Genomic DNA, 25,258 nt, shown 5'->3' on the forward strand with positions numbered 1-25,258 from the left:
AAAGGTCCCGCCCAGATTTTGGTTTTACTTACGTATTAGTATTACTTACGTTTGATGAAAGATTTTTGTGAACTTTAACGTTTATGGAATATATGCGCTTGCTGTTTTGAGTATGTTTACTGGGATTAGATAGTGGGAGCTAAATAAGAACATTAGCAAACCTTTGACAGGCATTTCTGCTCCCATTAAAAACTGTGAATGTGGCGACATCTGTCGGTCATCTGTCAGACAAACCACAAAATACCGGTTTATAATACCACTATAAACCACACAATTGCGGTTATTCGTGTTGTCTGTTTCATTCATTCAGCCGTCAATGAAAATTACAGTTATTGATAGGAACTCTGTTCCTCTTAGTAATGAATTCTTGAAAATAGCCCATTGTAAGTAGTCAAAACAAATTTTGAATACATTTGATGAGGTACTAGAAAGAAAGAGTTTTCAGTAACACTTTACAATAAGGTCTTGTTTTCTTAACATCAGTTAGCTAACATGAAGTAATGAGCAATATTACAGCATTTTTAAAATCTTTAATAATGTTAGTTATTAAAATTGTTTATGTCAGTTAACAGTGCCTAACTAATGTTTTTAACTAAATATCAACATTAACTAGGACTAATGTGCATTAGAAGTATTTTCTTGTTAACTAATATAGTTAACTAATGTTAATAAATGAAACCTTACTGTAAAGTGTTACCCACTTTTCTTATTTATTTTGAGGGTGGAAAGGACAGTTGGAATCCGTGTATAATGAAAATATTTTTTCCCAGCAAGTCTTATATTTGCATAGTTTCAAAGGCACATTCTTGTATAATGGTCCAAAAACAAATGCAATATAACTGTGGGCACACTGTTCTGCTCACATATGTACTCTTCAATTAACATCATTAGAGTTTAAGTTAATATTGCACAGGCAAATTCAACAGAGGATATCTTGTATAAAACTTGTTAACCATGAATTAAAATGTGAGCAAAGGTATTTAGCTAAATCTGTTGCGCATAAGAATTAGCAAACATTCCAGACAAAGAAAAACACCAACAATGTATTACAGAGAACATAAATATTATTTCCTATTAGAAAAATAAAAGCATTTGCTAAAAAGGCACATATTCAAAGAAAATTTGTTTGCAAAAGTGGCAATTCATTCACTCATTACATTTAACCACCAACTTCCAGTGTTTTGAATGTTTGTATAAGAATAAAACACCATTATATAGACTTCCATGGAGTCATTATTTACACCTACTCCTCATTAAGAGGCAAATAATTCCTGCTGGAAAACATGTAGTCCACTATAAGTCCACCAGCTTTCTGGCAGTCAAGATTAGGCAACCTGAGATGGACGTTTGGCATATTTTGAGCGATAACAGCGGTCGCTTCACCACCTTGCTCGCTCCAGGTTCAGTCCCTGTCACCACAGCTCACACTTCTGCTTGGGATTCATGGGTGAGTCTGCCTTGCAGCCAAAGTGCTTTGAGAACTCGTGGGAATTGGAGATGGTGCCAATGACCCGGAAGCGTGACGGACTGTGGGGGTCAGTGATAACGCCCTCGTGAGAGCTTTCAGGAGTCCGAACTGAGCACCACACCTACAAAAAAGGAAACAGGGTTTTATTAGACCATAGTAGGGCATAACCAGATTATTACATTTTCGAAGAAATTTTGTTTAATTTAGTTAATTTAATTAGTTTTACTCCATCGATGTTAGTTTTTAGTTGTTTTCTTGTTTTTGTTTTTAGTTTCAGTTTTAGTATTTTAGGGCTAAAAAAGTTAAAGGTGCAATATGTAAGATTTTGCAGTAAAATATCCAAAAAACACTAGGCCAGTGCTATATATTTTGCTCACTTGAGTACTTACAATATCCCAAATGTTTCCAACTATTAGTAAATCGTGAGAAAATTGCAATTTTGACCAAGGCTCCGGGATGTGTGAGGAGTCGCCTGTCAATTGCGTCATACCCGCGTTACCCGGTTTTATTTTGTAGAAACCATGGAAACACCAAAGACACTTTAATATATTGCACGTTTTAATGGACAAGGGAACAACTGTTTTGATATATTTATAGACAGAAAACTAATTGTTGTTTTATAGCTCAGCATGTTTAGTCTTATTGTTTAAATCTAATTTTCTTGATTTTTTGTGAGTACCATGCTTTACCATGCCTCAGAGAAACACTATTTTGTCAAGTAGCTAACATAGCATAATCAGATGCAACTTTATTTTTAGTAACAGTAATACAGAATTTTCTCCGTGATACAATACGTTTTAAAATTAATTGCATGCCATTTATCGACACAAGCCATCCAGCATTTAATGATATTCTAAAATCGATCTATCTTACTGCAGTGTGAAACAGTGTCTCACAGCAGCCACCGAGCGAACGCACAGAGTAACGTCATAACATAATTTTCAACACTCTCAAATGTATCTAATATAATACACAGAGCTGCGTTACCTTATACTCATGACCAGAAAAGCGGAAACGGCACCGGCGACTGTGGTATAATTAAAGTTCAGCTGCTCGTAAGGCGTGTTTTACGCAATCACTCCAGCGGCCTCGTTCAGCTCCCACAACACTAGGTCCTGCTCTGCTTCATACTACAATAACATTAATAATCGCATCCATGAACATGATTTCTTCCCGAGTCCCATCCCTATTCTTTTGCACCATCCGTTGAGTTGAAGACCACATGTCCCAAGATTACACTCTCAAGCTACGCCTTTGTTTTGAATAGGCCTCTAGCGACCACTAGCGGTGTAACATAGAAAGCAAACATTTTTGAGGCACAAACCTGAGCAAATCCCACAAAGAACAGCTGATGATTGGTCATTCCAAGGGCAGGCAGGGTGGCCTCCTCACCGTTCTTCTCGATCCAGTTTACATAAGCCTGCAAAGCAAGTGTGATAACATAAGTCCGCTAATAATTCAGTATGCTACACTGCATGCTGAGATCACAAATAAACAGTGCCCTCGTGTCAACGGTTATTTTCCTCTCCATCAGAGAGGTTAACGCAGGGTCTTCTCCGGCCATATGCTTTGCGCATCTGCTCTGTAACCTATGACTTTTCAGCCAATGGAAAGAATCCGAGCGGCTGGAGGTAGAGTAGCCCATTCCGAGCCACCTGTTGCACTGCGAGGCTTTTCAGATCACGACGGCCCCAAAGCTATCAAAGCCGCCAACGAGAGACATATAGAGATCGTAATGCCTTTCGTATCAGATTCTCATACGTCATTTGCCGTAGCTGTTGTCATGTTATGGAAAGTAACCATTGGTGTTTCATCTCTTTATAACTCGCTGATGAACGAAACAAATCTGTTGATTGAGTTAAATCGATTTAGATTCTAGTTCATGCAAAGTCTTGTTCCACAACAGGATCTTCACAAACCTTATAAGCTGCCCTCAGGCCTCCGTTGTCAGCAATATTTTCTCCCAAAGTGTGTTTCCCGTTCAGAGGTTCTTTATTTATACTGTAGTTGCTGTACTGCTCCACCATGCACTGAGTCTGGAGTTTAAAAGCGTCCACTGAAGAATTTTGCCACCATGAACGCAAGTTCCCATCCTTATCATACTCTCTTCCTGTAGTACATGTTTAAAACACTGTGTTATAACACACACATATTGATAAATGGTCACATCTATCTATCTATCTATGCACATTTTAACAGTGACTTTTCCAACTTTTTGTATTTTTTCAATTTTTTAGTATTCATAATTAAAAAAAAAAAAAAAAAAAAAAAATCTTTTTACATTATTTGTATTAATTACTAATAATACTTGCTAGACTGAGGTTCTAAAAACTGATCAACAGACAGATGCATGATTCGATAGTCTAATATTTAATTAATAATTTAATAATCATTTAATGATGTGTGAAATGTATTTACTCTATAGCAACTACTTAGGTTTATAGTTACTCCTGTGGTTATGTAAATCTGTTAATAATCAATCAGTGGCACATTTGACTATTTATAGCAATTGACTGAATCTTACATACTGGAGATCTTATCTGAAATAATATAAAGTAATAATTTAGAGAGAATAATTTTGTTACCTTGATCGTCAAAGGCATGGGTGAGCTCATGCCCCATAACCACTCCTATACCACCGAAATTCATTGCTCTAGAAAACAACAAATACACAATAGGATGAGGTAAATGATATAATATATCCGACAACAAACTGCCTCTTTCTAAAAACTCAAGTAAGAGGTTAAATAATAAGCAAGTGAGGTTTTGCTAGTGGGAGCTCTTACTTTGGCCAAGCATGCTTATAAAAGGGAGCCTGTAGAATGCCTGCTGGAAGTACCATCTCATTCTTTGTCGGGTTGTAGTAGGCATTAACTGTTGGTGGAGTCATACTCCATCTGTATGCGAAGAGACAAGCAAGAAAGAAAAAATGAATGGCTTGCCTGTTCACTGGCATACACATGAACAGACACTGGGGTAGCTTAATTTAAAAGTTAATACAAAAATGACAATTCTGCCATCATTCCAAACCTGTATGTATTTTGAAACATGTCTGTTTTTTATATAATGAAAGTCAATGGGGTCCAATGTTGTTTGTGTTCTTTGCATTCAATTTAACAGAATAAAAAAAAAAAAAAAAAAAAAAATCAACAAGGGTTTGGGAAGACATTAGGGGGAGTAAATGACAGTGTTGTTATTGTTGACTAAACCTAAAACTAAATCAAAAAGTATTAAAAAGTTGGTTTAGGTTGATTGAAATAAAGCTGAAATAAAATATAAATATTAGATGAATCATTTAAACTTAAAAAACTTCAACACAAATGTCCTTGGCAACTAACCGAAATAAATAAGTTTAAGTTGAAGTACTAAAATTACTATAACCAAATTAAATTATCCAAAATATTTTTTAAAAATAATAAAAATGACAGAAGCACATAAAGATTAACTAAAATTAAAGTGAAAACTGAAAATAAAAGCCAAAAAGCCAAATCAAAACATTAATAAACACTATAATAGTATATAAATAATACTAAAATAACACTGGTAAAAGATGAAAATGTTCATTTTTGGGTGAACTATCCCTTTAAGAGATGTGTGTCAGAGCATCATTTTGTGTGCAAGTAGGACTGATACTCACTGATCTCTGTTGGGGGTTTTTCTCAACTGATCAGCTGTCACTCGTGCAGAGAAGTTGTAATAATTCATGACATTTTGAAAGTAAAGCTCTGAAACAACATCAAACTGATACACAGTTTGAGAGGCCGAGATTTTAGTTCAGGCACTCTACTATATTAAAGACATTTTTCCATGAACCAAAAAAACCAAACAGAAATGAACAAAATGTATACATACATCATTAAACACCTTGTCCAGTTCTTTGGGGTTCATAATAAATTTTGGATAACCAACCATGTTGTATATTGCATCTGCCTAGACAAGAAAAAGGAAATAAATATTTTGAGTGGCATTATAAGAGCACAGTTTAGACTTCAACACCAGGTGGCATTACAGAGCATCAACAAGCATAAAAACTTGTAGTTTTTCTGCAATATAAATGTATAGTTCCCAAGAATTATTTTTTGCACTAAGTCTCTCTGATATTCTGGTAGCTATATTATACCTTTAATGGGATTTTTTAGTCAATTTTATTGTCCACCAGGCAAAAAAAACCCCAAAACCTTAAAGTAATGAAAATGATAAACAATCATCAATTCTAAAACTAAAGCTAATACAAACTGTTTAAAGTCTGATATTAGATAGGTGTTGATTTCAGTAAGATCCAGCCCTGCGGGCAGAAGCGGTGTAAAGCATCATGTGGGATTGTGCTGTTGGTTATCACCTTTTCTTTGGCTGCTTTTTTTGTCTCAGGATCCATCCAGCCGACAGTCTTCAGGCTGTCTTCAAAGGCCCATTTGATCTCGGAGACCATCTCTTCAACCTGAAAAATACAACAGGAGAGAATATAGTTTATAGGCCTGGAGGAAAAGATGGGGATGGCATGCAAAACATCACAAAATACTCACAAAAGCTTTGCTGTCTTCGGAAAAAGTAGCTTTGACAAAGAGCGCCCCGAGAGCAAAGCCCAGAGCACTGTCTGTGTCACTGACGCAAAGTTTCCAGCGTGGTGTGCAGCTCTGGAAAACACAAAGGTGACATATTAACAAAGGTGATATATCTCACAAACAATCTACAGTACATCCAGACTTGAACTTCTGCAGCTACACAAAGTTTAGTTTTCATGTGCACAAAATGGGAATTAGCGTTTGAGGAAATGATCACAAATAATTTTTTCAAGACATTTAAGATAAACAAATGTGCATGTAACAAGGTAAACAGGTTTTTTTTTTTTTTTTTTCACTTATCAGCGAGACTATGGAGGCTTGTTTCCGTCACTAAATAAAAAATAAAAAAGGTAATTGCGACTTTTTCCTCACAAATGCGAGTTTACATCTCACAATTCTGAGCTTTTTTCCCCCTCACAATTGAGTTTATATCTTGCAGTTCTGACTTTATAACTCGAAATTGTGTTTACATCTCGCAATTCTGAGAAAAAAAGGCAGTAATGCGAGATTTAAACTCACAATTGCGAGTTATAAAGTCAGAATTGCAAGTTATAAACTCATAATTGTGAGTTATAAAGTCAGAATTGCAAGACAAACTCATAATTGCGAGTTATAAAGTCAGAATTGGTAGATATAAACTCATAATTGCGAGTTATAAACTCAATTGGAGACAAACTCATAATTGCGAGTTGTAAAGTCAGAATTACAAAACAAACTCATAATTGCGAGTTAAAAAGTCAGAACTGTGAGTTATAAAGTCAGAATTACAAGACAAACTCATAATTGCAAGACAAACTCATAATTAAGAGTTATAAAGTCAGAATTACAAAACAAACTCATAATTCTGAGTTAAAAAGTCAGAATTGCGAGTTATAAAGTCAGAATTACAAGACAAACTCATAATTGCAAGACAAACTCATAATTGCGAGTTATAAAGTCAGAATTACAAAAACTCATAATTGCGAGTTATAAACTTGCAATTGCGAGTTATAAAGTCAGAATTACAAAAACTCATAATTGCGAGTTATAAACTTGCAATTGCGAGTTATAAAGTCAGAATTACAAGACAAACTCATAATTGTGAGTTATAAAGTCAGAATTACAAGACAAACTCATAATTGCGAGTTATAAAGTCAGAATTGCGAGGGGGGAAAAAAAGCCAGAATTGTCAGATAGAAAGTCGCAATTATCTTTTTTATTTTTTATTCAGTGCCGGAAACAAGCTTCCATAGTGAGACATCACATTGTTCTCTTGAAGGTTTCTTGAATATGACGCCCAGATGTGGGCAGCAACAGGACATGTCTTGTCACCCATTCAACTTCCCATCTCTTGTTTAGAAACGGAGGCTCTAGAGATAACGGCTAATAGCTCACAATGAAAGACTATGAGGGTAAAATGGAATTTTAGCTTTTAAAGGAAATGAGACGTTAAGTGAAAATGTCTGTGGAAACAGTGATACGTGTTTTTCAGGATTCTTAAATGAATATAAAGTTCAAACGAACAGCATTTAAATAGCCTTGGAATCCAGCATAGACATTATATGGATTACACTAACAATACATTTATGGTGCTTTTTGTCATTTTTGGGGCTTTGACAGCTCCAAGTCACATTTCACTTTCATTGAATGACAGAAAGCACAGTCAACATTAAGTTCCTCAGAAGAAAGAAGTTTGGAATGACATGAGGATGAGTAAATGATGACAGGAAGTTTCATTTTTTGCTAACCTATCACTTTACATGCAATAATAAAAGCTATACCCACACTAACATACTAAGCTGTGCTGAAGGTGACCGTCCTTATGGACCCTCTCTTTATCTCTTATCATAACCCATCACACACACACACATCGCCCAAGGCTCAGTCTTTCGTTTGTTATTTCAGCCTGACCCCAGCGGAAAGTGAGGCCAGGGCAACAGGATCTCCTCCTGATAAGAGTCTGAATAACCAGGCTCCCCGCAGAACAACACACCGCCTCTTCATACACACCAACCCTAATACCAGTTACTTTAAGAGAAGTCGAAAAGACGGAGAGCAGAAGAGAGAGGACGAGGGTAAATGATCACATTTCCCTCTTTTTGCCTTTCATGCTGACTGAGCACACTGACTAGTTTAATAGTTTAATATTTGGGTAATTTTGCTTTTGAATATAAAATTATTTTTGCATCAAATGATCCTTGCAAGAGGAAGATAACTGTAGTGGAATAGAAAGAACAGCATTTATTTGAAATTATATATAATATATATATATATATATATATATATATATATATATATATATATATATATATATATATTATATATATATATAGTAACAATGTAAAAGTCTTTACTGCCACTTTTGACCAATGTAATCAGAATCAGAATGCGCTTTATTCGCCAGGTGTGAATTTGTTAGTAAACTAAGAAAATAATAATAAATAAGTAAAATAAAATAAAATAAATAATAATACTAATGTGGTTTACATCTGGAACAGAAGACATACAGATTTGTATTGTATATACAGCAGGATGAATAGAATATTCTATTTATCCTGCTGTATATACAATACAAATCTGTATGTCTTCTGTTCCAGATGTATACCACATTAGTATTATTATTTATTTTATTTTACTTATTATTATTTTCTTATAATGATCATTTGCCCTTATTTTCATATATATACACACACAACTAATTTTTACTCTCTCTCAAGTACTAAAAGTGAATACTAAAACAGGGGTAATTGCTATGTTATCTGCTTAAGCTGGAGATAGCGTTGGGGAAAAAACTGTTCTTATGCCTAGATGTTCTAGCGCACAGATGAGTCCTTGCTGAATAAAATTATTAATTTCATGGTCACATGGCATGACAATCAATCAATGCCATTTGGAAATCTGAGATAGATGACAGATGTTATTTTTTAACTGAACACAGGAAAGAATATGATTTGTTTGATCTGGCAGAGGGTAAGATTATTAAAGAATAATGGCTAAAATTTAGGTCTGTTCCTCAAATTTTACTTCACAAAGCTATCAAAATAAACAGTGCTTGGTTGTATGGACCGCTTTTATGATACTTTTATGGTGCTTTTTTCTACCTTGGCAGTAAAATTAAAAAAAATTAAAATAAAAAAAAACTAAAAACAAAAATGAATAATGTGCTTTAAATCTCAACTATAGAAAAATGAAATTATGTATGATAGATAGGGAAAAAGAAAAAGAGATAAATGTGAAAAACATGACTTTGTTATTTGATATTTGATGGATCATTCATGACTCTTTCAGTGACAGCAGTGCCTTGGGCTGACAGATGTCAGCTTTGATCTTCGTTTCTCACCTTCTTGGTGCCGTACATGACTTCAAGGAAGTGCTGCTCTGCATCTTGGAACCTCTGGTCTAAGATGGACACCATTTTCCGCACCACTTTCATGATCATGTAGTTATTCAAGACACTGGGGGAGACACATCAGCTTTGATCTTAGCTAACAATTTCCCAAAGGAGAATGTGATTTTTCTACAGGTCAGTTAAATATACCCCTTTTCCACCAACACGGTTCCGGTGCGGGTTCCCGAGGTGGAGAAATGTTGCCGCTCTCTCGTTGAGCAATCTAATAACATTGCACTTATATCTCTATATTGCTCTTTATATCTAAATATATAAAACTATGCCTGCAGGAGAGACCCAGCATACAAGAGAGTGGGTGAATCAACAGTTTCAGTTTCAATTCACACAATGCCTGCACAAAGGACGAGCAATGTTTTTTTTTGTTTTTTTTTTTGGTTATAGTCGGGTAAACAACACATAGCAGCGTTATGTCAACGTTTGTTCCTCAAGTAGAGTGGAAACACATACTTGGCTCTGGCTCTAGAACACGAAACATTCTGATGGAGAAGGGGTAAGAGTATCACCCAAAAAAAACCACACAGCGTAGCTGGCTAATTCAGCCTAATGTTGGTTTACCTCTTGTTGGTGTTGCTGATGAGCTCAGAGACTTTCTGGAGGTATTCTTTAGCGTATACAACCACAGGCTCAGAGTCATTTATGGCAACAGGGGCGAACACTGCAGAGAGGAAAGGAATCCAATCTACTGCTGGAGCCAACGTCTACAGCACAGACACAAACACATGACTGATTTCCCAGCTCACATGCGACACCACAATTTGACTTATGAAAGAATGCTTTATATCTCCAGCAAAGGAAACACAACTACATGTTCTGAAATTGTTACAATCATTTTAATAATCACAACCTTTAAGAACATGTCTCATTGAAGTAATCATTTAAATCAGTGGTTCTTTAGCTTTGCCATCACAGGAATAAATTGCAGTTTAAAATATATTACAATAGAAAACTATTTAAATTGTAATAATATTTTACAATATTACTGTTTTATAGTATTTTTGATCAAACAAATGCAGCCTGATGAGCATGAGAGCCTACTTTTTTAAAACAAAAAGAAAAACAATCTTACTGACCACAAACTTTTGAATGGCAGTATAGACTGAACAGAAAAACTAACTTTGCAAAACTGACAAAAATTTTTCTGTTCAAAAGAATTTGTAGTCAGTACAAATGTTTATCTATTGTCAAGCAACTTGCCCATGTTAGCATCTGGCTAGTTTAATAATTTAACCAAGTGACAGATAAAATTGCATCCAAATAGAGCTGGATTTTTGACTGCAACAGGAAAATTATGGGAAACATTTTGTCCCCCATTGTAATATTTTGCCATCATTACTATGCATTTCATTAATAGCCTTTCCATTTACGACTATATCAGAACAGACCTGTGACCATTTTTGGTTCATGACCCACCAGTAAAGAACCACAGATTTCAATCAAACAGTAGTACAAGTAACCACACAGTAATACTCACAGCTAACTCTTTAGCTTGTATTTTATGGTAAATTTTCATCTCGTCACGTCGATTTTCCTGAGGGACCGTGATGTTTGCCAGGGCTGTTTCAAAGTCTATGATCTCCTGCATCATCTTTTGAGAGGTCTCCTCTGACCCCCCCAAAAGAATCCCGAGCTCCACCAAGAAGTTCAAGTATGCTTTTAAATACTGAAGAAGGAATAACACCACAAGCTGCAGACCACAGCAAAACACTACCAACAATCATGAACAACAAAATAAGGTCTCTTTGTTTACCTTTTCATTGGCTGTTTTATTGAGATAGTATTCTCTAGAAGGAAGTCCCAATCCTGACTGATCCACCTGTGGAAAAAGGGGAATCAACAAGCTAAGCTACAGTGACATGCATCTTGATATAAAGCATGTTATAATACATTCTGACAACCAGCTATTATAAATCAAAATACAGTATCTAGAACAGTGCAGAGTTTCCCCCAGACATTTAAGAATTCATGTTATGGTGATAAAAAACATATCCATAAGTGTTCCCACCTGGATGATGTTGCTGTTGGAGCTTTTTGAGTCTGTGCTGACAAAAACAGTGAAAAAGGGGGAGGTTCGGAAGTTGGCTGACACAGTCCGTAAAACCTCCTGGAAGTTATCCTTCTCCCACGGGCCTTTCAAACCCCAACCTCCTGTCTGGAAAAACAATGTTCTGTTATTAAGAATTACATCCCAGAATAAAAGAAAAAGCAGGTTTTTATTAAGGCTGATATATTTACAACAGATCTTTTGAGTTTCATATTTGTTTATGCATATGAGGTCACCTGATTGATGAGATCCTGGAGTGGTTTTGCCCCAAGCTCTTCAATTTTGCTCTCATTCATACAAGCTTGGTAATACCACTGGGCTTTTTGCTCTGCTTTGCTCAGGCTTTTCATGCTGGTATTCTCTGAATTCAACAAATGAAGAGAAATTCAATGTAAGAACCTTCATGAACCCTTGAAGCAAAGTGAAACGAAGCCTATAAGTTGGTAGGAGCCTTTCAGGATGGAACTTCATTACTGGTTTATTTATACAGTGGGGCCCAAAAGTTTGATACCCCACTGAAAATCCGGGATTCAAAATCTAATTAAGAACAATATAGCTGCAATTATCAGGGTTCAAGAGCTTTAAGGCCTTTAAACACATGCGTAAAAAGGCATAATATTTTAATTAGCAAGCCTGTAACCATCTCGATCATAGATGGAAAAGACCATTTACAGCCAATACAGGCAATTTACCACAGGAAATATATAGTTTATAAAACTTTTTAAGAGTTATCGAGGTTGAGCCAAAAACCTAGGACTAGTTCGCCAAAGTTGGTTTTTGAAATAACCTCTAACATTTAATGAACGTTTCAATGGACAGCGGCAGTCCTAGAGGCAAAATTGCTCAGAATGAGGAGTTCTACCATGTGCTACAAATGTTGTGGGCATGTGTGATAAATCATGTGATATACAATCCTTTATGCACGTTAAAAATGCAAAGGCACCCCCGGTGGACGTTTTCTTTCAAATTTCTCACAGGCCTCTAAGGCCGTGAGCCAAACAGGCCCAGCGTGTTTAGTCCAGATTAGCCTCCGTTAACCTTGTCTGATAGCTGCCCGAAATTTAATTAACTGATGGCAGCCATGTTTTTTGTGCTGATCCTTGGAAAATTAACAATTACAATGGGGTTTCAACGCTACATGCTTGAACCCCTAATAAGAGGATGTGATGATGACGTCGAAAAAAGTAAGTCGTTTCATTTTTTTCAGGCCATACTTTGTGATGATGATCTACCTGGACTTACCTAATAAGTTCTTCATGACGGCCATGTTGTGTTCCCACAGGTTGCTGAAAGGACCCCAGCGGGATTTTCCCTCAGGCAATGGGTTTTTTCTCATCCAGCCCCCACATGCAAAGTTGTAGAAATCCTGGCAGGGGTCCACCGACCGATCGAGGGCCCCCATGACCGTACTTGCCACAGTAACGCAAGGCTCTGACAGGCACATTCCCGGATGAGCTGTTAAAAACAATATAAGTATATAATAAATATACTGCTGTATCCATTAAAGGATATGTCTTTTATCATGTATATGGGCCAAACAGATAAGAAAGTATTCCCGATGTCTCTTTCACTCAGCATATCTTACACAAGTGTAATCATAAATGAAGTGCAGTACTGGCTCAATGCATGATAAAACTAAAATATACATCCCCACTGCAATTACTCATCTTCATCTCATGAAAAGGTAAATCAACATAGCTTTGATTATGGCTTGGGATTTTGGGGCGCTACACTTTCGGTGCAGTACCTCATACTGCATTCAGGCTGCACATCATAAATATGCCTTGAATTGAGGAAGATCCCAGGACATTAACCCATCTGGAACTATTCACCTACCAGGGGTTACTGCCAAAATTTGGTTTTCTGAGAAAAGGACTGTATTTACTGAGAATCCTGATTAAATGGCCACGCAGCGACAGTGACCCGTGAAAGCTACAGCAATTAAACCCAGGAGATCACAGCGTTGTGTTTTCCCTTTATAAAAATACTTAATGTAACTGTCAAAAAAAAAAAAAAACAAAAAAAAAAACTATTGACTAAACTACTAACCTCTTATAAGAAAAACATTTGGCCCAAAAGATGTATCCCTAGCTCCTAATCTGGAGAGATAAGGCCAAGAAACTATAGGCCTGACAGAGGCTGAGGAAATTAGAGGTAAACAGTCTGGCAAAAGTCGTTGTTCTTTTATACAGCAATTTGTCATGCTTGGGCAACAGTAGATGGTTGAATAACAGGAAGTGGCATTCGGTTCACTTAAAAATAAAAACTTTGAGCTGCAATAAAAGTGAGTAAATGCTTCTGATATGAGGTCCAGAGCATATCATGCAAATGCTGATTTGACTCAAGTATTTAAATTTAATTGCATATTGTTATGAAATCTCATAACTGCAGGGTTCTACGGAAAGCATATTTTCCAATAATATTTTATATATAATAGCATATTTATATACATTATATAATTACATATAATTAAAATACACTGGTTTCTAGGGTATAGAGATGGAGTTGCTCCTGCCTGCAAAAACACTGCCACATTATGTAAAATTTGTACCATCAAATGAAAGGATAGAGTAACTCACATTCTTTATAGTGCAGACCCAAAGACACGATGCAGATGAACAGGGCCACGGACAGAGCGCACACGATGACCACTAGTTTCTTCTCAACATGGGTTTTCTCCGCCCAGCACCGGAGACCCAGACCCCGCTGTAGCCCCACCTGATAATCACATAAAGTAGTCAGAAAATAAGGGTTAAGACTGAAATAACTATCCCTGCAAATCACCAGTGATTTATAGATGACGAAAATGACACTGAAACCTGTTCCAAAAGAGTGATCATTGGCAAATGAAGCAATCCTCAAGGGTGAGATGATTATTTGTGTTGCTTAATGAAAGTGACACCTGTGTAATCTGGTACTGGTAAATATTGGTATAACATGGTGCAGGTTATATTTCAGGTTTTATATAATATTGCATGGGAAAATGATATATGATCATGTCCAACAACAATATTAAACTTTGGTGGGACCAAATATCATCGTCTTTCTGCTCCAATTCAAAGTACAGATCACATTCCCACCTCAACAAATGATTGAAAGGATGATCTCAAATAATAATAATAATAAAAGGTTTTACCGAACAAACCATGCGCTTCAAATTTCTGCTTTTAAATCCTCTGGAACAGCTGGCCTGCTTTACTTTCACTGTAAGTGTGTTACTGTAACCACAAATATTTTCTGTGGTAATCGACAGCATATCACAGATGCCGTCCACAGAGAATAACTGGTATTGAACCAGGAACATTCCTTTAAGAGTTATTAGCATTGGGTTAAGCATTATATCCATAAGAGAAACTTACCCACAACAACACAGCGATAAACTTCCTACTTTCTAGGAAAGGCTCTTTACTAGGAAAGACTGCCAAGTCTGAACACTATTCTGCCAAACGCAGTGCTATTCAAACCTAACCACTGGAAAGAAATTTTCAAAACTAGATCTTTTTAATATCTCAAATGTTTTTCTCAGACAGTAATGAGATCAGCCTTTTGTACTGAAATTCTCACGTCTCCTTTAGTTACAGAAGATCTCAACAACCCAAACTGTATTTTGAGACCCAAAGACAAACAGTTTTCATTGAATACCTCCTTATGCAAAATTAATGTTCAAAAGTTTGGGTTTGATAAGGTTTTTGAAAGATATCTCTTATGCTCACCAAGGTTACATTTGTCTTTTTTTTACAGTAATAACAGTAATATTGTGAAATAGTACAATTTAAAACAACTGTTTTCTATTTATGTAAATGTAATTTATTCCTGTGATGGCAAAGCTGAATTTTCAGCATCATTACTCCAGCCTTCAGTGTCACATGATCCTTTTGTAAATGTCTTTACTGTCACTTTTGATCAATTTAATGCATCCTTGCTGAATAAAAGTATTAATTTTTTTTTTTTTTTTTTAAATTTACTGACCCCAAATGTTTTGAACAGTAGAGCATCTATAACTGTATAAGAAAGCAGTCTCTTCTGTTTCCTGTGAGAAAGTTGGTGAAACATACCTGAGAACTCTACAAAAAATCCAAGGCTATGAACTTTAAGCTTTAAACTTTTCCTCTGATTGATTGCCTCTTCATTTAGATTCTATACTGATCAAACAAGGCTTGAGGATTTCATAACTGATCAGCTCTCGGCAGAGGAGGTGCAAGAGAAACTAAATAAATGACCTCTGTAATACCAATCAGATTAAGCCCTACTAAGCTCACAGAGTTCAAAAGTCACTTTTAGTGGCCAACTGCCCAGCTGTGCAATTACTCAGCTTAGTTTGGATGCATACCAGGTAAGTCTGTGTTTGTATGTGTTCTGTGGCTTCAATGAGCCTTAATGCCAAACTCAGGTCTCTCTCCAAAAGAGAGCAGAGGGAGAAAGTAAAACAGACAGTGAAATGTTTTCAATAAAGGCACCCAGAACATTTAATACCCTTGATGATCCAGAGAAAATATTTTAGGAACGGTCAGAGGATAATGAAGTTCTGGTTCGAGAAACAAAAGACCAGAACATATTTGGACTTCAAAATGAAAAGGCCAAATATTCAGTAATAATTCTTACAAGGTACTATTCTAAAACAAACATTAGTGTTGCAAAAAAGCTACAATTGAATCCATAAACATTGAGATATACTGGTTTGAATATACTAAGCAGATATCAAAGTCCTTTTTGAACATCCTTATAAACATTCAGTTTTTATGCAAATCAGTTTTTTTCCGCAAATAGCTTTTGGTTTTATAGCAGCAACAAAAATACTCCATCAAAAAAAAAAATTTAGTCAGTAATCTGTCATTTGGGAACATTCAAATTAATAAAAGTACTTAAAACCAGTTAGGTCTTATATATTATTTAATATGACTGATTCAACTTGACTAAATTAGATTACAACAACAAACCATAATTTTAAGGGGTCAGATCAGGTGGAACAATGGCACAGTTTCCTTATAAAGCGCACTTTATCAGAAAAAAAACACCATAGTGAAGCAAAAATGTAGCTAGCATTTAGTTTTTTTGACTTTTACACACACAAAAAAATATCAATTGTGTACTTATTAAAAGCAAACAGAAGTGTAAGGCATATTCACACAACACAAATAGAAGAAACACTTCTGGGGAAAAACTGTTTAACAGTATAAGAAGAAAGCTGTATAGAACAGTGCTAACACACAGCGGATGTTTGAGATGAAAAGCATGAGGAAGTAACTAAGCAAACAACTTTTGTAAAGGATCAAGCAAACGGACAACTAGTTCAATGGATTGGCTCATATTTCAATACACACGTCAAGAAAAATAAGTTTAAGAAATGAACTCTCACCTGCATGGTGGAGGTGTGGTAGATCCCATCGGAACCGGTATCCAACAGCTCCTCTTCATCCAGTGTGGCCCGTTTGTAAGTAGACATCTGAAAGGTCAAATGAAGAATAGATTCCCTCAGTGATTCCATAACTAAACCAAAGAAATGTTTCAGCAGCTTTTGGGAATCCTAGCAATGTTTATTCCTGTGAGTTCCATCAGGAGAAGATTGTGAAGTTAGTCGTCCCAAAGGACTAGTGGAGGCTCTTGGTTCAGCGTGTCAACAGTGCTGGCTGATCTCTGTGTGAATGGGGTTTCCTCTTCCACCCCCTGCTTTCACCTCCTCCCAAGCCAAATTTCCAACCCCCCAACGTCAGCTACACCTAGGAAAAAAATCTCCAAAGCATGGTCAGCTCGGTCTTCACAACAAACGTGTTGGGAGATTTCAAAGCTCTCTTCTCAGCTTTCCTTGGTGCAGCCCTCCTAGTTAGGAATCCTAAACAAGGGATTCCTGGGAAGCTTGAACTCCTTCCAGCTTGCGACAACACTAGCGTCACCATAAAGGCAGGAACTTGTGAAAAACAGGAAGGAGAGAGAACCTGATGTACATACGTGAGGGTGTGTGAGTATACGCATGTAAGAGAGAGAATGTGTGCATTCCACAATGGGCTTTCATTTAGAGCTGGGAGGGAACTGTTGGAGGTGAGTTCCCGCCCTTTTTCACTCCTACCAATAGTACTTTCCAGGACAGAAGGTTGGGCTTGTACAAAGCCACGCCCATTTAATGTTCTTCAGCTGCCTAGATTAGAATAGTCACCTTATAAGTATGACAGCCAAATATTGCTGTCCCAGTCTGAACTCTTAACACACATAAACAAGCACACATATGTATATTTTCTGTGTTAAATATGCTTTATGATAACGAAGATATGTCTGTAAAGACATTACTGAGAGCATATTTAAATTAAATATTAATGTAAACACCTAAATATTTCTAAACATATTTTATTTGATCACATGTGTATTATTTAATATAATAATAAAATTATTGTATTATTTCATATTAAAGTATTTTATAAAATATATATTTTAAATGTGCACTGTAATGTTTTTGCTTCATCTTCACCCCAGTGTCAATGTATTTATTTTGGGGATTTTCTTATTATTAAGTTAATTAATTGGCTTAACATCTTATTAATTTCATAAAAAAGGATTTGAGTTTTTTACTGTTTCTGTAAATGATAATATAATTTCCTTCTGCCATCTGGCTGCATGAAAGACTGATTGTCTTCGGTCTTGTCAAAGTCAATGGTCTATCATGAGGTCTCTGTGGCTTCTGAACAGCTCGAGTCAGCAGTAGTACTCAAACAGCAGACAAATATGTTCACTTTCAGCCAAACCCCATTTCAACCAGGCACATAAAACACAATTCAGACCCTCTAAAGAACTGTAAAATATTAACCACAATATGACCAGTCCAAACAGAGTCCCACCCACGATCCACAGTAAGCATTGTATAGAATGTATTCTGGCCAGACGTACTTCTCACGACCTCAGATGGGTAAAGCCCTGTCATTTGATGACCCTGACAGGGCGGGAGAGTAACACATGAGGGTACTGACAGAAAGGGCTGAATTTCTTCCAACTCGGGAAGCACAAGTCTTTCTGGCATTTACAGAAAACGTACCATGTGCCTATTTTGTCGTGTCATTTGGAAACTATGAGACTGATAGAAGCAGTTTGCACTAAAATTATTCTTTCATATAACTCAAATACTTAATTTTATTAAATAAAAAAAAAAATTATAGCCAAAAGATTTTTATTTTCCCAACCTAGCGTCACAGCCAATCATACCTGTAATCATTAAAAAAAAAAAAAAAAGAATAGCCAAAGGCTTCACGATTTTTTTTTTCGTTTGTTTGTTTTGGTTTTCCCAACCTAGCGTCACAGCCTGTTTGAAGATTTTAAGATACTTAAAGGGTTAGTTCACCCAAAAATGAAAATAATGTCATTTATTACTCACCCTCATGCCGCTTCACACCCGTAAGACCTTCATTTATCTTCAGAACACAAATTAAGATATTTTAATTAAATCCGATGGCTCAGTGAGGCCTGCTTAGCCAGCAATGACATTTCCTCTCTCAAGATCCATTAATGTACTAAAAACATATTTAAATCAGTTCATGTGAGTACAGTGGTTCAATATTAATATTATAAAGTGACGAGAATATTTTTGGTGCGCCAAAAAAACAAAATAACAACTTATATAGTGATGGAAGATTTCAAAGCACTGCTTCATGAAGCTTCGGAGCGTAATGAATCAGCGTGTCGAATCATGATTCGCATCGCGTGTCAAACCGCCCAACTGCTGAAATCATGTAACTCCGAACCGCTGATTCGACACGCTGATTCATAACGCCCCGAAGCTTCAGGAAGCAGTGTTTTGAAATCGTTATTTTGTTTTTTTGGCACACCAAAAATATTTTTGTCGCTTTATAATATTAATATTGAACAACTGTACTCACATGAACTCATTTAAATATGTTTTTAGTACATTAATGGATCTTGAGAGAGGAAATGTCATTGCTGGCTAAGCAGGCCTCACTGAGCCATCGGATTTCAACAAAAATATCTTAATTTGCATTCCGAAGAAGGTCTTATGGGTGTGGAACGGCATGAGGGTGAGTAATAAATGAAATTATTTTCATTTTTGGGTGAACTAACCCATTAAATCATACTTGTAATCACAAAATAATATAAAATAATATCTAAATAAAAAAAAATGTTACAAAAAAATTTTTTAACTATAGGGCACACATCAAAGATCTTTCTATACACAGGAACGGGATATTATACAGAATATTCAGCAAACATTCAATGAAAGGAGGTTAGGAGATTAATAAAAATTTTATTAAAACAATTATTAAAAATTAAATAAGTGAAATATATTAAATTTAAGAAAGAAAAATGACTGTTTTACATGTTAATATATAATATTATTTATTTGTCATCCAATTTGCCGTGCTGTGGAAAAGGTTCAAGTTGTGTCACTTCCTTGATTTTATGGGCTATTCCTTTATTTTATAAGGGTAAAGGCCTGTTCACACCATGAACGATAACTATAAAGATAACTATAACGATAACTATATTTGCATCCACACCAACGAACGATAACGGTCTGTTTATTCTAAGCTCACGCGCTGCGGTTTCAAAGTGTGTACAACATGTTTTTGCTGTTCTTGTTGTATTTACACGGCTTTAACCAGCAGATGTCCTCAGGATCTTGGCGATTAACTTCTCCACAATGTCGTCTGCCATTTTAAATGCGCGAGCCTTTAAATTAGAATGGATTCTGATTGGCTGTCAGTGTTTTATCGTTCAACAGCTGAAAATATCGTGATCCCAACGATATTGTTTCTCTATATCGTTATGGTAATAGCTGTGGTGTGGACAGTACTATTCTTTTATATTTCGAACGATTTTTAGAACTGTATCTTTATTGTTACCTTTATCATTCTTGGTGTGAACAGGCTTTAACAGATAAGTAATGGGACACAAAATTTATGGAAAGTGGCTCACATATTACACATTCTTCTTGTTCGTAACACAATTACTTATGGACTTCAGGCATAATTCTGTCCAAAGACGGACTCAGACACTTTCCTGGCAGGTCTGCCCCAGCAGATGTGCAGTCATATAGCTGCCAACAGCATATCAGCGACCAGCAATGACAATGGAGTCTTCCCTTTACGTCGCTTTCCAATGACATGACTCACTGAACGTTTGGCTGGAGGCTCAGAGACCTGCCTGTATCCGGTCTAGGGCTTTGGCTTGAGGGTTTCCTCAACCATCTGTCGGCTCCAAATCGAAGCAATGCACAGGTGTACAGAATAGCTTGGGTGCCGATTCTATCAACGGTGAGGATGGATTCATAGCCTCTTTCCTATAACCTGCCCTGCTTTAGTATTTACTCAAAGCCGATCTGGGATCAATTCCTGCATTTTCCATACTCATAAAGAGCGTGATTTGGAAAAAGGGAAGTTGGACCCAGCACAGTGTAAGACACAATACAAAATATGCCCAGATTCCTGGACCATGTCTCAAAAGCTGCCATTCAGTGAGGCAGTAAACCACAGCTATGAGTCAGAAATTCGCCACTGATCCTGTGAACCGCCCAATTGTTTAAGGCACGAAAGCATTTCTCTGACATGACTAAAGCATTTGTTTGCCACTGTGTTAACATGTGAATGTGTATGCACACTATTTGCAAGTATGTGTGTGAGAGCGAAAGCACATTTCATTTCATGTATGAGTTTGAGAATCTCTGACTTGGATGTGGCCTAATTCCTGTTCACATGCCGAACACATATTTTCACATAAGTCATTCTACATAATTCATATAATATATATATATATATATATATAAACATTCTACATAAATTATTCTACATAATTCATATATATATATATATATATATATATATATATATATATATATATATATCAAATCTGATAATTAAAGTTAAGGTTATGAAAAGCATGTAGAAGCACCTAAATAAAGAAGTCTGTTTGATACTTGGTAACTCTGACACATGATAGTGTCATTATGCATTATTTGAGGTCTTTCCCTGGTGGCACCCATTAATACTTTCAGTAGCAAGTGTTTCATTTACAATCTCAAATTACACTCGAATCAGACACTAACATATCGGGTACTGTGGTCTGAAGTCAAAATATCTGATGGGAAATTAAAGCAGGTTAGTGTTTTTAGTCAGCTGACAAAAAAAACAATAATCTTAATAATCACACGACATGAAATGCATGTAGACTTTAAAATATTTCATCTTCATTTAGAAAGTGTTTTATTTTGATTGTTTTTATTTTAAAAATATGAATTTAAATGTAAAATTATTTAATTTTTATGATTTAATTCATTTTAAGGTTTTCATCAACCCACAAACACCAGCAAAAAAAGAAAAGAAAATTCTGTTATCATTTACTCACCTTCATGTCCTTCCAAAACTGTGACTTTCTTTCTTCTGTGGAACATAAAGAAGATATTTTGACAAATGTTTCAGTGTTTTTTGTCAGTGGTAACCAAAACAGTTTGGTTACTAACATTCTTTAAAATATCTTCTTTTGTGTTCCAAAGAAGAAAGTAAGTCACGTAGACTGGAACAACATTCGGGGTGGTAAATGACCTTTAAACTGTCACCGCTAGCAGGACGCTTGGTGCTGTTTTTGTTTGTTGCTCTTTTTTTGTATCACATATATTAGTAATCATCTTAAATTAGGTATCATTTAAAAGCTTAGAAACTCAAATTCATCCTGTGAAAACTGCTATGAAATTGGACATTGCTTTACCATGGAAACGGTGCCTTAAATCCTTTTAGCAGGCTCCTCCCCCAGTGGGCTTTGTCATGTTTCAAATTACAAGATTTATTTTAACTAATTTATAGTCAAAACTTTTCTAATCTTGACAAAACACATATCGTTGGAAAGGTCTGAATCTCAAGCTTCCATATTTTGCATCTGTTTTGTGATAGAAGTGATATTTGGACAGAAACTTATTAATTTGTTACAGGAGAATGCATAAAAAAAAATTAATGGAATGTGGGTGACACCTGGTGGCTATTTTTTGGTACAACACCTAAACAAAATTTCATGGGAACGTCAATTTTTGTGATATCAACTTCAAATTTGGAACACAACTTGGACCTATGGCTTTGATTTTATAGAAATTTTTGAGTAAAAATTATTTTGTAAAACGTTTATTTTATATAAAATACTTTTTTTTTAATACAGTACATTTGATTTACAGTACATTTAAACTAATATAACTTTTTCATACTTTCATTTTTGGAAGTGCTTTCACCTTAGCAACAATCTGCTGAGTGGAGTGTCTTCTTTAAAACAAGACCAAACTTAGGTCTATATTCCAAAGCTTTCTTGAATTACAACAATTTAAGTTTTGATAGTGCATTTTCACGTCTATGCTCAAAAAGGGGGTGACAGTTAAGGGGTTAAGTGTCTGGATCCAGCACCCCCTCTGCTCCAGTCTACAGTTACCAATTTTAACCAAACAAACCAGTAAATCATGCATGTCAAATGTGTCAAATGTCATCCAAACAGAAACAGTAAGGACAGAATCATGTGTTATTAAATGTAGAAACCCATCCGAATCAAGGAGGATTAAGAAGTCGGAAATATACAGACGAGAGGACCAACAACAACATGCTGCTCTGCGCTCTGGAACATATAACAACATGAAGTCTTATGATAACGACAGAGGTCACAACTTCTGGTGTCAGAGATTACCCGGTGCAGTCTTCCTTTCTAGGATTACACTAGAGATAAAAACTTAAACCATTGGACAACTTAATCTCCTGAGAAAATAGTGCAAGACATGGCTAAACATGATGTCAATATCTTGTAATCAGTGTCTGGATTTAGGACGAAAAGCTGGTAACCTTGCTGTTACTTGACCAACAGTAAACATACATTTAATTTAAACCAGCTCTATTAGTATATACTTAAATGTATGTATGTCCTTGATGCAAGCTACTGCTCATAGGCATTCTTGGCAATATGTACTTACATCAACATTAAACAAAAAAATTTTATTTGAAGAACATAAGACTGAAGAAGTCACAAGCCAAACCGTGTTTACAGCCTTGTTGCTGGTCTGCGTACAGCTGTAACTTTATTGCCCTATGGAAACACTCATGATGAATTCTAGGTAATAAGTAACCTCTGTTCAAAGTAATACATCCCACACGGAACTGACTTAATTAGTTCAGTTTCAATATATGTATATACACTTACAGTAATGTGGTTTAAAGTATTAAGATAGACGCACAATCTTTATACTGATCTTTATGACAGAAAGATTCACAGGTTTAAGCACTACTGATATATAGATAGAAAGACGACACATTTAGCCTACTGATATATAATGTTACACTTATACAGCTCTAACTGCTGTAGTCAAATTCATATAGCAAAACATACAACATTCTTTGAGCTAATTCAGCAATGCAGTAACATGCCAGCATTTGTTATTTTGACAAACAAGGAAAAGTTCGGTTTCCTTACCATTATATTTTTAGTCTCTCTCTCTCGCTTTCCTAGGCAACTGTCCACTTGGTGTAATCACTATATTACATATATTTTTGGGTTGTACAAACGACTTCAAGCCAGTATCCCCCTGTTGACTCGACACAGCATGCACACGACTATACACAGTTTAACTGCGAGAGACCCGTCGGGATTATAATAGTAACTTCAGTCGACCAATCATATTACAAAACAGCTTCCCACGTTCAACTTCTGACCAATTGCATTGTAGCTGTGGGCGGGTCTTTGTTGGCAGCGCAGCACTCATAACAGGGTCGATGGGTATGAATTTAAATTCGCTTCTTGTCAGATAGTGCCATCATGATCAAGATTTTGTTTAAATTATAATAATCTAATTACAACCATGAATGGTTGTTGCAGAATTCCTTTCTAATTAAAAATTATGTGTACAAAAATGTACTTTTCTGTATTTATCTATCTATTATTATTATTTTTGGAGGAAATAGACCTATACTGAAAATTCTTAGCTTTAACAGTAATTCAGTCTGATCAGCTCAGTGATTCGAATCTTTTGAATCAAGTCACTAACAAGATTTAAAGGGTTAGTTCACCCAAAACTGAAAATTCTGTCATTAATTACTCACCCTCATGCCGTCCACACCCGTAAGACCTTCATTCATCTTCGGAACACAAATTAAGATATTTTTGTTGAAATCCGATGGCTCAGTCCCAGCCGGCATATGACCGACCTTCAACGTTGAAATGTGGTTGAAATAAGGTCAGTTGATGTTTCAACGGTGAAACAACGTTGATACAACATTGAATGCTAAACGGTTGAAGCCCAGTCAACACATGACCGAAATTCAACGTTGAAATATGGTTGAAGTAATGTCAGTTGATGTTTCAACAGTGAAACAATTATTAAATGTAAAATGGTTGAAATATGTTAAGAAAATCACTTATAAATCAATGCTGAAATAAGCTCAGACTATACCTTAAAAAAAACAAGTGTTTAACCATATTATATAATAATAATAATAATAATAATAATAATAATAATAATAATAGTAATAATGTATATGAAATAAAAATGTGTCGATTCAGGCCTATTTTGCCACTTCTGTGTCAGTTTGTTGGTACGTCGATATTTCAGAAAATAGAAATTATATGCTCATTTTCATTTTTTGCGGTCTGAAGAGATATCGCGAGATTACACGAGACTACCTAGATAGTAAACGCCAGCGCCTGGAGCGGATCTGAGTTACCATGGAAACGGGGAAACGTCAAGCAGCAAGACTCCGTCTCGCTGTTGTTTTCACTGATTTTAGGTAAGTTTAGTCCATAAAATCACACAAATAATATATATATAACTGTTCCTGATTCCTTTC

General features: G+C 35.8%; 1 protein-coding gene across 3 annotated transcripts; it reads right to left on the bottom strand.

The window, feature by feature from the left end:
- Nucleotides 1-757: 757 nt before the first annotated feature.
- On the bottom strand, nt 758-24,058 carry ece1 (endothelin converting enzyme 1). Of its 3 annotated transcripts, XM_051913513.1 has the most exons (20): nt 23,889-24,044; nt 21,798-21,832; nt 16,816-16,902; nt 14,039-14,177; nt 12,702-12,914; nt 11,696-11,820; nt 11,421-11,567; nt 11,166-11,231; nt 10,890-11,078; nt 9,974-10,116; nt 9,350-9,464; nt 5,992-6,102; nt 5,808-5,906; nt 5,321-5,398; nt 5,106-5,209; nt 4,255-4,365; nt 4,054-4,121; nt 3,388-3,578; nt 2,793-2,888; nt 758-1,589 (listed from the first exon to the last, which is right to left on the bottom strand). In XM_051913513.1, the coding sequence occupies exons 2-20, from the start codon at nt 21,801-21,803 to the stop codon at nt 1,413-1,415; spliced, it is 2,265 nt and encodes a 754-aa protein (XP_051769473.1). In that variant the 5' UTR covers nt 21,804-21,832; nt 23,889-24,044; the 3' UTR covers nt 758-1,412. The 3 variants fall into 3 exon arrangements, with proteins under 3 accessions (XP_051769473.1, XP_051769474.1, XP_051769472.1); XM_051913514.1 differs by lacking the exon at nt 21,798-21,832 and having other exon boundaries at nt 23,889-24,058; XM_051913512.1 differs by lacking the exons at nt 21,798-21,832; nt 23,889-24,044 and having other exon boundaries at nt 16,816-17,688.
- Between the last annotated feature and the right edge of the window lie 1,200 nt (nt 24,059-25,258).

Source organism: Ctenopharyngodon idella, chromosome 11 (assembly GCF_019924925.1).
Source record: "Ctenopharyngodon idella isolate HZGC_01 chromosome 11, HZGC01, whole genome shotgun sequence".
NCBI classification, from domain to species: domain Eukaryota; kingdom Metazoa; phylum Chordata; class Actinopteri; order Cypriniformes; family Xenocyprididae; genus Ctenopharyngodon; species Ctenopharyngodon idella.